General features: G+C 50.6%; 1 protein-coding gene across 1 annotated transcript in view; it reads left to right on the top strand.

Annotated features, from left to right (window-relative positions):
* The first annotated feature begins 1371 nt into the window (after positions 1-1371).
* The window catches only part of LOC134983341 (zinc finger protein 271-like), a 74364-nt gene continuing 62803 nt past the window's right edge, over positions 1372-12932 (top strand). Inside the window, exons 1-4 of the mRNA XM_063949048.1 lie at positions 1372-1550; positions 4909-4987; positions 5107-5208; positions 5365-5520. Coding sequence (XP_063805118.1) covers positions 4954-4987; positions 5107-5208; positions 5365-5520 — 292 coding nt within the window. The 5' untranslated portion in view covers positions 1372-1550; positions 4909-4953. The remainder of the gene's footprint in view (positions 1551-4908; positions 4988-5106; positions 5209-5364; positions 5521-12932) is intronic.

Below are 12932 nucleotides of genomic sequence, written 5' to 3'. Positions count from 1 at the left end.
TTGTATTGGTGTGCTGGTGTTTAATTATCACCACACCTTTTATTGTTAAGTTCCTTCTCTCAAGTATGTTATTCTCCTTTGGGAACTGTTTTACTCATTAGAGCTGTAGGAGGAGGCATAGAGGGGAGTAGCCAGCACACCCAGTGAAGAATTTTTACCTGTCTATACCCCATTGTACTAATTCTGTCCCCAATATCCCTTATGGACTACAAGAAAAGGATTTACCGGTAGGTTTATTAAATCCTATATACTCCCTTGGGCTGCGTGATACTGCCCTCTCCTGGTTGTCCTCCTACGTTTCTGCCGGTTCCTTCCGTCTCCTTCTCCCCCCACCCCCCCCAACTTCCTCTAGCAGTCAATGTCCCCAAGCTTCTGTTCTGGACCTCTCCTTTTCTCTCTCTACACATCCTCTTTAGGTGAGCTCTTTTAGCTCTTGACTTACAAGACTTACAATATCATCTCTGTGCTAATGATACTCAAATCTACCTTTCCTCCCCGGACCTCTCCCCCGCTGTCCTCGTATCTCCAACTGTCACTCTGCTATCTCTTCCTGAATGTCTCAGCTCTTTCTTAAACTTATGTCTAACGCTGAGCTGATCATCTTCCCTCCATCCCGCATAACTTCTCCTCCCACAATTTAATTATCTATTGATAGCACCACTATCTCCTCTAGCCCCCAAGTGCGCTGTCTTGGAGTAATCCTTGTCTCCTACCTCTCCTTCACACGACACATTCAGCACCTCTCACAGTACTGCCATTTCCATCTCAAAAACATTTTCATGCTCAGACCCTTTCTCACCCAGAATGCTACTAAGACCCTCATCCACTCACTGGTCATCTCCAGATTGGACTACTGTAATCTCCTTTCTGGCATTTCTGACATACGCCTCTCTCCACTCCAATCTATCCTCAATGCTGCTGCCCATCTCATCTTCCTCACCAAACGTACTACATCCACCTCCCCTCTCATGCAGGACCTTCATTGGCTCCCCTTCACATTCAGAATACAATTCAAGCTTCTCACGTTCACTCTTCTCCCTCTTGCATCTCTGACCTCCTCTCTCCTACACTCTCGCGTCGCCTCTCCTGCCAACTGATTACCTCCTCCCAGTCCTACCTATTTTACACGTGCTCTCCCCATCTCACTCTCCACCTCTCTACAAAACTTCTCTCAAGGCCCACTTCTATACCAACCCCAGCCAATTGTCCTCCCAACCCTCTTATCCGTGCGCAGTCTTCCGCTTCTATGTCATCCTGGTCTGTTAGCTCTATCTACAGTAATAATACAGGGACATGACAGGGGAGGGGAGGGGATCTGGGAGTGTCACAGTGATTTTGATGTCTCCCCCATTTCGCTGGGTTGCACAGTAGTGTAGAAGACATCTGGTGATTGTGAGACACCCAGCAGCCATCCCGGTGTGTCAGGAGGACTGAGCAGAACCCAGAGCCCCATCACGGTGCCTCCACCTCACTCACTGATACATGAGAGGCACAGTGACCAGAAGATCCTGGAACTCGCCAACAAAATCATTCAGCTGCTGACTGGAGAGGTGACTGCTGGGAATGGGACATTATACAGTAACACCGGGGGATGTGTCTGGGTGATGACAGGAGAGGTGACTGCTGGGAATGAGGCATTATACAGTAACACCAGGGGATGTGTCTGGGTGATGACTGGAGAGGTGACTGCTGGGAATGGGACATTATACAGTAACACCAGGGGATGTGTCTGGGTGATGACTGGAGAGGTGACTGCTGGGAATGGGGCATTATACAGTAACACCAGGGGACGTGTCTGGGTGATGACTGGAGAGGTGACTGCCGGGAATGGGACATTATACAGTAACACCAGGGGATGTGTCTGGGTGATGACTGGAGAGGTGACTGCTGGGAATGGGACATTATACAGTAACACCAGGGTGTGTGTCTGGGTGATGACTGGAGAGGTGACTGCTGGGAATGGGGCATTATACAGTAACACCAGGGGACGTGTCTGGGTGATGACTGGAGAGGTGACTGCTGGGAATGGGGCATTATACAGTAACTCCAGGGGGCGTGTCTGGGTGATGACTGGAGAGGTGACTGCTGGGAATGGGGCATTATACAGTAACACCGGGGGACGTGTCTGGGTGATGACTGGAGAGGTGACTGCTGGGAATGGGAAATTATACAGTAACACCAGGGGATGTGTCTGGGTGATGACTGGAGCGGTGACTGCTGGGAATGGGACATTATACAGTAACTCCAGGGGGCGTGTCTGGGTGATGACTGGAGAGGTGACTGCTGGGAATGGGGCATTATACAGTAACACCAGGGGATGTGTCTCGGTGATGACTGGAGCGGTGACTGCTGGGAATGGGACATTATACAGTAACACCAGGGGACGTGTCTGGGTGGTGACTGGAGAGGTGACTGCTGGGAATGGGGCATTATACAGTAACACCAGGGGATGTGTCTGGGTGATGACTGGAGCGGTGACTGCTGGGAATTGGACATTATATAGTAACTCCAGGGGGCGTGTCTGGGTGATGACTGGAGAGGTGACTGCTGGGAATGGGGCATTATACAGTAACACCAGGGGATGTGTCTGGGTGATGACTGGAGAGGTGACTGTTGGGAATGGGACATTGTACAGTAACACCAGGGGATGTGTCTGGGTGATGACTGGAGAGGTGACTGCTGGGAATGGGACATTATACAGTAACACCAGGGGATGTGTCTCGGTGATGACTGGAGAGGTGACTGCTGGGAATGGGACATTATACAGTAACACCAGGGGACGTGTCCGGGTGATGACTGGGGATGTGACTGCTGGGAATGGTACATTATACAGTAACACCAGGGGACGTGTCTTGGTGATGACTGGAGAGGTGACTGCTGGGAATGGGACATTATACAGTAACACCAGGGGATGTGTCTGGGTGATGACTGGAGCGGTGACTGCTGGGAATGGGACATTATACAGTAACACCAGGGGACGTGTCTGGGTGGTGACTGGAGAGGTGACTGCTGGGAATGGGGCATTATACAGTAACACTGGGGGACGTATCTGGGTGATGACTGGAGAGATGACTGCTGGGAATAGGACATTATACAGTAACACCAGGGGTCGTGTCTGGGTGGTGACTGAAGCGGTGACTGCTGGGAATGGGACATTATACAGTAACACCGGGGGATGTGTCTGGGTGATCACTGGGGAGGTGACTGCTGGGAATGGGACATTATACAGTAACATCAGGGGACATGTCTGGGTGATGACTGGAGAGGTGACTGCTGGGAATGGGGCATTATACAGTAACACCAGGGGATGTGTCTGGGTGATGACTGGAGAGGTGACTGCTGGGAATGGGACATTATACAGTAACACCAGGGAATGTGTCTGGGTGATGACTGGAGAGGTGACTGCTGGGAATGGGACATTATACAGTAACACCAGGGGTCGTGTCTGGGTGGTGACTGAAGCGGTGACTGCTGGGAATGGGACATTATACAGTAACACCAGGGGACGTGTCTGGGTGATGACTGGAGAGGTGACTGCTGGGAATGGGGCATTATACAGTAACACCAGGGGATGTGTCTGGGTGATGACTGGAGAGATGACTGCTGGGAATGGGGCATTATACAGTAACACCGGGGGATGTGTCTGGGTGATGACTGGAGAGGTGACTGCTGGGAATGGGGCATTATACAGTAACACCAGGGGATGTGTCTGGGTGATGACTGGAGAGGTGACTTCTGGGAATGGGACATTATACAGTAACACCAGGGGTCGTGTCTGGGTGGTGACTGAAGCGGTGACTGCTGGGAATGGGACATTATACAGTAACACCAGGGGATGTGTCTGGGTGATCACTGGGGAGGTGACTGCTGGGAATGGGACATTATACAGTAACATCAGGGGACGTGTCTGGGTGATGACTGGAGAGGTGACCGATGGGAATGGGACATTATACAGTAACACCAAGGGATGTGTCTGGGTGATGACTGGAGAGGTGACTGCTGGGAATGGGGCATTATACAGTAACACCAGGGGATGTGTCTGGGTGATGACTGGAGAGGTGACTGCTGGGGATGGGGTATTATACAGTAACACCGGGGGACGTGTCTGGGTGATGACTGGAGAGGTGACTGCTGGGAATGGGACATCATACAGTAACACCAGGGGATGTGTCTGGGTGATGACTGGAGAGGTGACCGATGGGAATGGGACATTATACAGTAACACCAAGGGATGTGTCTGGGTGATGACTGGAGAGGTGACTGCTGGGAATGGGACATTATACAGTAACACCAGGGGATGTGTCTGGGTGATGACTGGAGAGGTGACTGCTGGGGATGGGGTATTATACAGTAACACCGGGGGACGTGTCTGGGTGATGACTGGAGAGGTGACTGCTGGGAATGGGACATCATACAGTAACACCAGGGGATGTGTCTGGGTGATGACTGGAGAGGTGACCGATGGGAATGGGACATTATACAGTAACACCAAGGGATGTGTCTGGGTGATGACTGGAGAGGTGACTGCTGGGAATGGGACATTATACAGTAACACCAGGGGATGTGTCTGGGTGATGACTGGAGAGGTGACCGATGGGAATGGGACATTATACAGTAACCCCAAGGGATGTGTCTGGGTGATGACTGGAGAGGTGACTGCTGGGAATTGGACATTATACAGTAACACCAGGGGACGTGTCTGGGTGATGACTGGAGAGGTGACTGCTGGGAATGGGACATTATACAGTAACACCAGGGGATGTGTCTGGGTGATGACTGGAGAGGTGACTGCTGGGAATGGGACATTATACAGTAACACCAGGGGATGTGTCTGGGTGATGACTGTATCACTGTGTGTGTCAGGTTCCTATAAGGTGTCAGGATGTCACTGTCTATGTCTCCATGCAGGAGGGGGAGTATATAGAGGAACACAGCGGTCTGTACAAGGACGTGATGATGGAGAATCACCGGCCCCTCATATCACTGGGTAAGAGGAAACTGTCATGTATTGTACAGGGGAGAGCAGGTATGGGGGCCCCCTATATACACACATCATCTGATAATCACATATATACACTGTACTCAGTCATTGTGTGTCTCCTACAGATGGACCCAGTAACAGAGATACCCCAGAGAGATGTCCCCGTCCTCTGTATTCCCAGGATTGTACAGAGGAGAATCACAGGATCCCACAGGAGGATCAGGTAGGTGGGATTTAGGGTCTCCCCAATATACCAAAGTGTCTGTCACTATATGATCTGTAGAGGAGCTGTGTGTCTTATACACTGATATTATACTGTTTCACCTCAGTTTAATCTGACTGTATGCAAATGTCATTATAGTGTTTGTTTGTTTTTTAGGTAGAACGTCTGTCTGATATTAAAACAGACGATATAGAGGAAGAAGAAGAGACGTATGTGACCGATATGAAGGCAGAAGATATAGAGGGAGAAGAAGAGACGTATGTGAGGGGTGATCAGCAGTGTAAGGAGGAGGAGATCCCTACAGATATCAGCACAGGTGAGAAATAAACACTTATTACAGAAAAGAGTCACATATTCTCCCTGCTCAGTCACTACAGCAATCTCTTTTCTCTAACGTCCTAAGTGGATGCTGGGGACTCCGTAAGGACCATGGGGAATAGCGGCTCCGCAGGAGACTGGGCACATCTAAAGACCAGTCTCCTCCCCACACTCTCTGGTGTATATCATACATCAGGAGCCATCAGCCCCTATTATACTCCTGCTCTGCCCCTCACATCATGTCACTGTGTGTTACCAGCCCAGAGATCTGACCAGTCTCCTCCCCACACTCTCTGGTGTATCTCATACATCAGGAGACATCAGCCCCTATTATACTCCTGCTCTCCTCCTCACATCATGTCAATGTGTTACCAGCCCAGAGATGTGACCAGTCTCCTCCCCACACTCTCTGGTGTATATCATACATAAGGAGCCATCAGCCCCTATTATACTCCTGCTCTCCCCCTCACATCATGTCACTGTGTGTTACTAGCCCAGAGATCTGACCAGTCTCCTCCCCACACTCTCTGGTGTATCTCATACATCAGGAGCCATCAGCCACTATTATACTCCTGCTCTCCTTACATCATGTCACTGTGTGTTACCAGCCCAGAGATCTGACCAGTCTCCTCCCCACACTCTCTGGTGTATCTCATACATCAGGAGCCATCAGCCCCTATTATACTCCTGCTCTCCCCCTCACATCATGTCACTGTGTTACCAGCCCAGAGATCTGACCAGTCTCCTCTCCACACTCTCTGGTGTATCTCATACATCAGGAGCCATCAGCCCCTATTATACTCCTGCTGTCCCCCTCACATCATGTCACTGTGTGTTACCAGCCCAGAGATCTGACCAGTCTCCTCCCCACACTCTCTGGTGTATCTCATACATCAGGAGCCATCAGCCCCTATTTCTCTGACGTCCTAGTGGATGCTGGGAACTTCGTAAGGACCATGGGGAATAGCGGCTCCGCAGGAGACTGGGCACAACTAAAGAAAGCTTTAGGACTACCTGGTGTGCACTGGCTCCTCCCACCATGACCCTCCTTCAGACCTCAGTTAGATTTTTATGCCCGGCCGAGCTGGATGCACACTAGGGGCTCTCCTGAGCTCCTAGAAAGAAAGTATATTTTAGGTTTTTTATTTTACGGTGAGACCTGCTGGCAACAGGCTCACTGCAACGAGGGACTAAGGGGAGAAGAAGCGAACCTACCTGCTTGCAGCTAGCTTGGGCTTCTTAGGCTACTGGACACCATTAGCTCCAGAGGGATCAACCGCAGGACCCGTCCTTGATGTTCGGTCCCGGAGCCGCGCCGCTGTCCCCCTTACAGAGCCAGAAGCAAGAAGAGGTCCGGAAAATCGGCGGCAGAAGACTTCAGTCTTCACCAAGGTAGCGCACAGCACTGCAGCTGTGCGCCATTGCTCCTCATACACACTTCACACTCCGGTCACTGAGGGTGCAGGGCGCTGGGGGGGGGGCGCCCTGAGCAGCAATATTACACACTTTGGCTGGCAAATAATCACAATATATAGCCCCAGAGGCTATATATGTGATAAATACCCCTGACAGATTCCATAAAAAAGCGGGAGAAAAGTATGCGAAAAAGGGGCGGAGCTATCTCCCTCAGCACACTGGCGCCATTTTCTCTTCACAGTGCAGCTGGAAGACAGCTCCCCAGGCTCTCCCCTGTAGTTTTCAGGCTCAAAGGGTTAAAAAGAGAGGGGGGGCACTAAATTTAGGCGCAATTTGTGTATACAAGCATCTATTAGGGAAAAAATCACTCAGTTATAGTGCTAATCCCTGCATTATATAGCTCTCTGGTGTGTGCTGGCATACTCTCTCTCTGTCTCCCCAAAGGACTTTGTGGGGTCCTGTCCTCAGTCAGAGCATTCCCTGTGTGTGTGCGGTGTGTCGGTACGGCTGTGTCGACATGTTGGATGAGGAAGGTTACGTGGAGGCGGAGCAGATGCCGATAAATGTGATGTCGCCCCCTGTGGGGCCGACACCAGAGTGGATGGATAGGTGGAAGGTATTAACCGACAGTGTCAACTCCTTACATAAAAGGCTGGATGACGTAACAGCTGTGGGACAGCCGGCTTCTCAGCCTGCGCCTGCCCAGGCGTCTCAAAGGCCATCAGGGGCTCAAAAAACGCCCGTTACCTCAGATGGCAGACACGGATGTCGACACGGAGTCTGATTCCAGGGTCGACGAGGTTGAGACATATACACAATCCACTAGGAACATCCGTTGCATGATCTCGGCAATAAAAAATAAAATGTTACACATTTCTGACATTAACCCAAGTACCACATAAAAGGGGTTTTATGTTTGGGGAGAAAAAGCAGCCAGTGTTTTCTTCCCCCATCAGATGAATGAATGAAGTGTGTGAAGAAGCGTGGGTTCCCCCGATAAGAAACTGGTCATTTCTAAAAAGTTACTGCTGGCGTACCCTTTCCCGCCAGAGGATAAGTTACGTTGGGAGACATTCCCTAGGGTGGATAAGGCGCACACATGCTTGTCATAAAAGGTGGCACTACCGTTTTAGGATACGGCCACTTTGAAGGTACCTGTTGATAAAAAGCAGGAGGCTATCCTGAAGTCTGTATATACACACTCAGGTATTATACTGAGACCTGCAATTGCCTCAGTATGGGTGGTCTGATACCCTGTCAGATAATATTAATACCCTAGACAGGGATAATATTTGGATAACATAGAGCATATTAAAGACGTAGTCTTATATATGAAGGATGCACAGAGGGATATTTGCCGGCTGGTATCCAGAATTAATGCAAGGTCCATTCTGCCAGGAGGGTATTAGAGACCCAGCAGTGGACAGGTGATGCTGACTTTAAAAGGCATATGGAGATTCTGCCTTATAAGGGTGAAGAATTGTTTGGGGATGGTCTCTGGGACCTCGTATCCACAGCAACAGCTGGGAAGAAATTTTTTTACCTCAGGTTTCCTCACAGCCTAAGAAAGCACTGGATTATCAGGTACAGTCCTTTCGGCTTCAGAAAAGCAAGGGGGCCAAAGGCGCTTCCTTTTCTGCACAAGGGAAGAAGGAAAAAGCTGCACAGAAACTGCCCTACTCTCTGAAGCTAGTTCCTGCTTCTTAGGCTACTGGACACCATTAGCTCCAGATGGATCGGTAAGCAGGATCTCACCCTCGCCGTCCGGTCCCAGAGCCGCACCGCCGTCCCCCTCGCAGAACCGGAAGACAGAAGCCGGGTGAGTCTGAGAAGCAAGAAGACTTCACAGGCGGCAGAAGACTCTGTGATCTTCACTGAGGTAACGCACAGCACTGCAGCTGTGTGCCATTGCTCCACACACCTACACATACTCCGGTCATTGTAAGGGTGCAGGGCGCGGGGTGGGGGCGCCCTGGGCAGCATTTGGGACCTCTTTTGGCAAAGTTAAGCATAAATACAGCTAGGCACTGTATATATGTATGAGCCCCCACCAAAAATTGTATATTTAAGCGGGACAGATGCCCGCCACCGAGGGGGCGGGGCTTTTCCCTCAGCACTCACCAGCACCTTTTTTTTTCTCCACAGCTCCGCTGAGAGGAAGCTCCCCAGGCTCTCCCCTGCAGACACACGGTAGAAGAGGGTAAAAAAGAGAGGGGGGCACATAATTAGGCGCAAAAACAATATTAACAGCAGCTACTGGGTTAACATTAAGTTACTGTGTTATTCCTGGGTTTGATAGCGCTGGGGTGTGTGCTGGCAAACTCTGTCTCTCCAAAGGACCTCGTGCGGGAACTGTCTTTGGAAAGGACATTCCTTGTGTGTATGGTGTGTCGGTACGCTTGTGTCTACATGCCTGATGTGAAAGCAGAGCAGAAACAAATTACTGTGGTGTCTCCGCCGACGGCACCGACACCTGATTGGATGGATGTGTGGAAGGTTTTAAATGATAATGTTAATTCCTTGCATAAAAGGTTAGACAAGGCTGAAGCCTCGGGACAGTCAGGGCCCCAACCCGTGCCTGATCCTATGTCGCAGAGGCCGTCAGGTTCTCAAAAGTGCCTACTATCCCAAATTGTTGACACAGATACTGACATGGATTCTGACTCCAGTGTCAATTTGATGATGCAAAGTTACAGCAAAGGTTGGCTAAATCCATCCGTTATAGGATTATAGCAATTAAGGATGTATTGCACATCACAGAGGAAACCCAAGTCCCTAACAAGAGGGTGCATATGTATGGGGAAAGGAAGCCAGAGGTAACCCTTCCCCCCTCACACGAGCTGAATGAGTTATGTGAAAAGGCTTGGGAATCACCAGATAAAACCTGCAGATTTCCAGAAGGATTCTTATGGCGTATCCTTTCCCGTCAACGGACAGGTTACGCTGGGAAACCTCCCCTAGGGTAGACAAAGCTTTAACACGCTTATCCAAGAAGGTAGCCCTGCCGTCACAGGATACGGCTACTCTCAAAGATGCTGCGGATTGCAAACAGGAGATTACCCTGAAGTCCATTTATACACATTCAGGTACCTTACTAAGGCCGGCGATCGCGTCGGCCTGGGTGTGTAGTGCTGTAGCGGCATGGACGGATACCTTAACTGAGGAAATTGATACCTTAGACAAGGATACTATATTGTTGACCCTGGGGCATATTAAAGACGCTGTCCTATATATGAGGGATGCTCAAAGAGACATTAGTCAACTGGGTTCTAGAATAAATGCAATGTTGATTTCTGCCCGAAGGATCCTGTGGACTCGGCAATGGACAGGTGATGCCGACTCAAAAAGACATATGGAGGGTTTACCTTACAAGGGTGAGGAATTGTTCGGGGAGGGTCTCTCGGACCTGGTCTCTACAGCTACAGCTGGAAAGTCAAATTTTTTGTCTTACATTCCCGCACAGCCTAAGAGAGAACCGCATTATCAAATGCAGTCCTTTCGTTCACAAAGGAACAAGAAAGTCCGAGGTGCGTCCTTTCTTGCCAGAGGCAGGGGCAGAGGAAAGAAGCTGCACAACACAGCTAGTTCTCAGGAACAGAAGTCCTCCCCAGCCTCTACAAAATCCACCGCATGAAGCTGGGGCTCCACAGGCGGAGCTAGGCCCGGTGGGGGCACGTCTTCGAAATTTCAGCCACGAGTGGGTTCACTCCCAGGTGGATCCCTGGGCAATAGAAATTGTGTCTCAGGGATACAAGCTGGAATTCGAAGAGATGCCCCCTCAACGATACCTCAAATCGGCCCTACCAGCTTCCCCCCACGACAGAGAAATAGTGTTAACTGCAATTCACAAATTGTATCTTCAGCAGGTGGTGGTGAAAGTTCCCCTCCTACAACAAGGAAGTGGTTATTATTCGACCATGTTTGTAGTTTCGAAATCGGACGGTTCGGTCAGACCCATATTGAATTTAAGATCCCTGAACATGTACCTGAAAAGGTTCAAGTTCAAGATGGAATCGCTGAGAGCAGTCATCGCAAGCCTGGAAGGGGGGGATTTTATGGTGTCTCTGGACATAAAGGATGCATACCTGCATGTCCCCATTTATCCAACTCATCGGGCGTACTTCAGATTTGTGGTACAGGATTGTCATTACCAATTTCAGACGTTGCCGTTTGGTCTCTCCACGGCACCGAGAATATTTACCAAGGTAATGGCAGAAATAATGATGGTACTCCTGAGGAAGCAAGGGGTCACGATTATCCCGTACTTGGACGATCTCCTCATAAAAGCGAGATCGAGAGAGCAGTTGCTGAGCAGCAAATCACTGTCTCTGGAGGTGTTACATCAACACGGTTGGATTCTAAATATTCCAAAGTCGCAGTTGGTTCCTACGACTCGATTGTCTTTCCTGGGCATGATTCTGGACACAGACCAGAAAAGGGTTTATCTCCCGATGGAGAAAGCTCAGGAACTCATGACACTGGTCAGGAACCTATTAAAACCAAAACAGGTGGGGCGTGGCCTAACGGGACATGGAGTAGCAGCTCGGCGTGAGTGCTCTCCGCTCCCGTATATCCATTTTGACATCCTCAGTGGACCCCCCGAGCCCAAATTACCTTGGCGGACAGGGGAAGGTCTGGGGCAGCTGGGAGACCGTCGGGAGCCGCCGGACGGGCACGGACTGAGGAGACTCGGAGCGCCGAAGTTTCTCCTTTCTGGCCTCCCTCTGCATCTAAAATGGCGCCGTGACTTCCGGTCCCGTCTCTCTGTCGCGGCCCCTGGAGAACGCGCTGTGCTGGAGCTGAACACACGGGGAACGGATTAGTGACCCTGCCGGAGCCTGCAATACTCCTTCCAGCTGCTGTGTGCTGTACTACCCGCGTCCCCCCCCCTCACCTGGGGGAATAAGGTACTTGACTGCTGGTCCCTGTACACCATTCTCCTTGCTCCCTCCAGTGCTGCAGTAAACCGTGATACCCTCAACCCCCCCTCATATCTTCTGTGCTGCCTGAGTGCTACATAGCCCTGGGCTGAGAAGCCCATATACTATAGGGGTCGGGTATCCTCCTCAGTGGTCTCCCCTGCATGCTTCTGAGGAAAGGCACTGAACTGCTATATATAGTGGTCTGAGGAGCTGAGACTGTGTTCTGCTGTTTCCAGTGTGTGCATACTTCACTGTCATTCTGAACCACATAACCTCTGGGTTGCTGATTGATACTCTCTGATGTACTGATTCTGCACTACTATACGACATCTACAAAATGGTGAAGAATCATCATAAATCAGCTGCGGCCCGGCTCGCACAATACTCGCATACCCCCAGAGGGCGCGCGGCGGCGTCGGATGGGGGTGGAGACGCCCCGACACCGGGGTCCCCCAGCCACTCGACATCCTCCGGCGATGCCTCAGATGATGTGCTGCATAAAGTGTTGGAAGCCCTGGCGGCTAGCGAATCCCGTCTCTCCGATAAGATAGGCCAAGTACAAGCCGACCTGACCATAATCCACCACGATATCCAAAAGATTAGAGAGCGGGTCGGTGAGGTCGAGACACGAACATCCACGCTGGAGGATAAACTCCCCCCGCTATGCTAGACATGGAAGGCAGACTGAGAAGGAATAACATCCGTTTTGTGGGGCTCCCGGAAAAAGAGGAGGGCAGCTCCCCTGAGCAGTTCGTGGAATCTTGGCTGAAAAATTCTCTTGGCGCTGACTCCTTCACGCCATTCTTCTTCCTGATGTGGAATGGCTCCAAAATTTCAGTGTTTCCGGACTTTGCGCTGGAGGTACAAAAGGAGCGTGCACAATTTGTTCCGATTAAAAGACGCCTCAGGGAACTCAATCTACAGTATGCAATGCTGTTCCCATCTAGGCTGAGGGTAGTGGCGGACGGAGAATCAAGATTTTTTGCTACACCTCGGGACGCTGCTCTGTGGCTGGATCGATGGGCCCCGGCCAGACGGGCGCTTGCTCCTGATCCTTAATGTGTGATGTAAA

Source organism: Pseudophryne corroboree (genome assembly GCF_028390025.1).
Source record: "Pseudophryne corroboree isolate aPseCor3 chromosome 3 unlocalized genomic scaffold, aPseCor3.hap2 SUPER_3_unloc_13, whole genome shotgun sequence".
In the NCBI taxonomy this organism is placed as follows: domain Eukaryota; kingdom Metazoa; phylum Chordata; class Amphibia; order Anura; family Myobatrachidae; genus Pseudophryne; species Pseudophryne corroboree.
This window is presented reverse-complemented; position numbering and strand designations above follow the sequence as displayed.